The sequence below is a fragment of the Rhagoletis pomonella genome, unplaced genomic scaffold (assembly GCF_013731165.1).
Source record: "Rhagoletis pomonella isolate Grant_MI unplaced genomic scaffold, Rhpom_1.0 Rhpom_scaffold_21026, whole genome shotgun sequence".
NCBI lineage: Eukaryota > Metazoa > Arthropoda > Insecta > Diptera > Tephritidae > Rhagoletis > Rhagoletis pomonella.
The window spans coordinates 1-2,355 of NW_023479541.1; the positions used below are offsets into that span (position 1 = coordinate 1).

A 2,355-nucleotide genomic window follows, 5' to 3' on the forward strand; every position below is an offset into this window, starting at 1 on the left:
GGAAATGCGGGATTGAAAGATCAGGTTGAAGCTTTACGTTGGGTGCGCGATCATATTAGTGATTTCGGTGGCGATCCGAGCTCAGTGACATTGCTTGGCTACAGTGCGGGTAGCTTTAGTATTGGTCTGCATATGATGTCGCCTATGTCGAAAGGATTATTCCATCGCGGCATAATGATGAGTGCTTCACCGCTGGGACAGTTCGGATACGAGAAACGACAGAAAAGACTGAGTGATAGACAAGCAGATTTATTAAACTGTCCCCAAGAGCCAGCAGCCGAGTTGGTGAAGTGTCTGAAGAAGGTAGGACGACAATATTGCCGTTAGTGTTGTACTTCGCTTAGACAGTGATTAGTTCTTCATAGCATTCGATGCTTGATCTTATTGTGTATTAATATTTATATAGAAACCAATGTTGGACTTTGTGAACAGCTCAGCTCAAATGTTTGATTTCAATTGGAATCCTGTCTTAAATTGGATGCCAGTGATCGAAGATGATTTTGGACAAGAGCGCTTTTTGGTGGAGGATCCATACAAGACCATACAAAGCGAAAGGCTCTACAAAGTACCACTTATAATCGGTATAACGGAGTATGAATTCGTCGGTGGTGCCTATTGTAAGAACATCCATAACATCCTCTACATATAAGATTTCGAATTTTATAAAGTATGGTTGCCCTTTAGATATCCTGAAAAATGAGACTACAAGGAAATGGTTGAATGAAGATTTCGAAAAATATGCACCAATTACACTTATGTACGAACGTGACACGGCGCGTTCGAAACATATAACTCAGACGTTGCGCTCAAAATACCTAGGAAATTCTACCTTGACGTTTCCCGAATCTTTGGACTCATTTGGGAAGCTGTATTCTGATGGCATCATTAACTTTGAATATCATCGTTTCCTGGATTTGGTGTCACGGGCTACGCCCGTCTATACGTACCTATTCACCTACAAAGGACGTTATAGTCATTTCCAGTATAATGGTGAAGTTTATGGTAAGCTATTGATAAATAGTTGCATTCAAAGTAAAACATCACACAAAAACAAAAAAAAATTGTACAATTTATAATTGAAAGGTGCGGTACATCACGACGAATTGCTATATTTGTTACGAGTACCTGTTATGACGCCTCTTTTCACGAAAAGTGATCCCGAAAATGAGATTATTGAAAATTTAACTCGTATGTGGACGGAGTTCGCCAAAAAAGGGTAAGATATTTTGAAGAAGGATATTATTTTAGTTTTTAAAGGTTTGAAATTATCTAAAGTGCTAAGAAATTTCGAGCCAACTCAATCGTCATTTTCTTGAGGTGCAGCTGCACCCTATAAACATAGATAGGTCTCGATAAACATACAATGCTTCTTCAACATTACCAATAGACTCTCGAAGTGAAAAGAGCTCGAAATGTATAGAGGGTTAACTAAGCATCCAACAAAGCAGAGTTAGATGCAAGTCGCAGAGGAATGTCTGCAGTGTGCTCAAAATACCTTTGGTACTTACTGCGTTCAGAGTCTAGCCACTCAGTAGTTATGACTCTCAAAGAGGACCAACTGACACCCCAGATTGGCACAGGTCCCGAAAAGACAGTTATCGTCAACTCGTTATTCTTGTGCCAACTCGTCGGCGTCCTCATTTCATTCGATTCCACAATGGCCTGGTACCCAGTAAAGTGTTACCTCGTTTTTGGCTCCTAAGCGGGTCAAAATAATCTCTAAACACCTTGGATTTCATCGTCCGGTTTGAAAGGGCCCGCTCCTTGGGTATGGGAAAAGGTAACCAGAAAGGTGCCCTTCAAATTTTCAAGGTTTAATTTTGCGCATTTTAAGATTGCCAATAAATATTTCAGCCTAAAACACCGTGGGCCATTTGCCACAATTTTACCTATATGAATTTTTAGGAGAAGAAAGTGGAAATATCGGGTTTTTATACCTGATAAAAGGGCTCTCACTTAATTGCAATGTTCTTTGGATGTTGTTGGCTAATCTTAAATTTCTTATCGCATTAGTTAAGGCTTTAAAGCTTGCTTTCATCTGCGTTAAAAACATTTTCAACCCTATAAGCAATTTGATATTCGACAAGTTTGCAAAATTTTTAACAAAATTTCCGAGAAAGTCTACTTTCGATGCAAATATCACCGTAATAAAAATTGCTTTCTTCCGATTTTTTTTAGACTTCCAAAAGTATGATCTTTTATTTATACAATACTAGAGAAAATCTCGTCAAAATCCGTTCAGTAGTTTTCGGGATTTCGACTTTCCTTTGTACTATGTATGGAAGACGCTTCTGTGTATTAGATGCATCTTGCGAAAGTGTAACGGAATTAGCGTGTGATTTGTTGTTGTTAGTG

The 2,355-nt window shown here is 38.8% G+C and overlaps 1 protein-coding gene across 1 annotated transcript; it reads left to right on the forward strand.

Moving 5' to 3' along the window:
• Positions 1-3: 3 nt before the first annotated feature.
• Positions 4-1,216, forward strand: LOC118732485 (esterase FE4-like; the record flags this gene model as incomplete). Its single annotated transcript, XM_036461612.1, is given in 4 exon segments — positions 4-303; positions 407-617; positions 685-1,002; positions 1,084-1,216. Coding segments are annotated over 4 exon segments (962 nt in total), but the record flags the coding sequence as incomplete, so codon positions are not given.
• Positions 1,217-2,355: the final 1,139 nt, after the last annotated feature.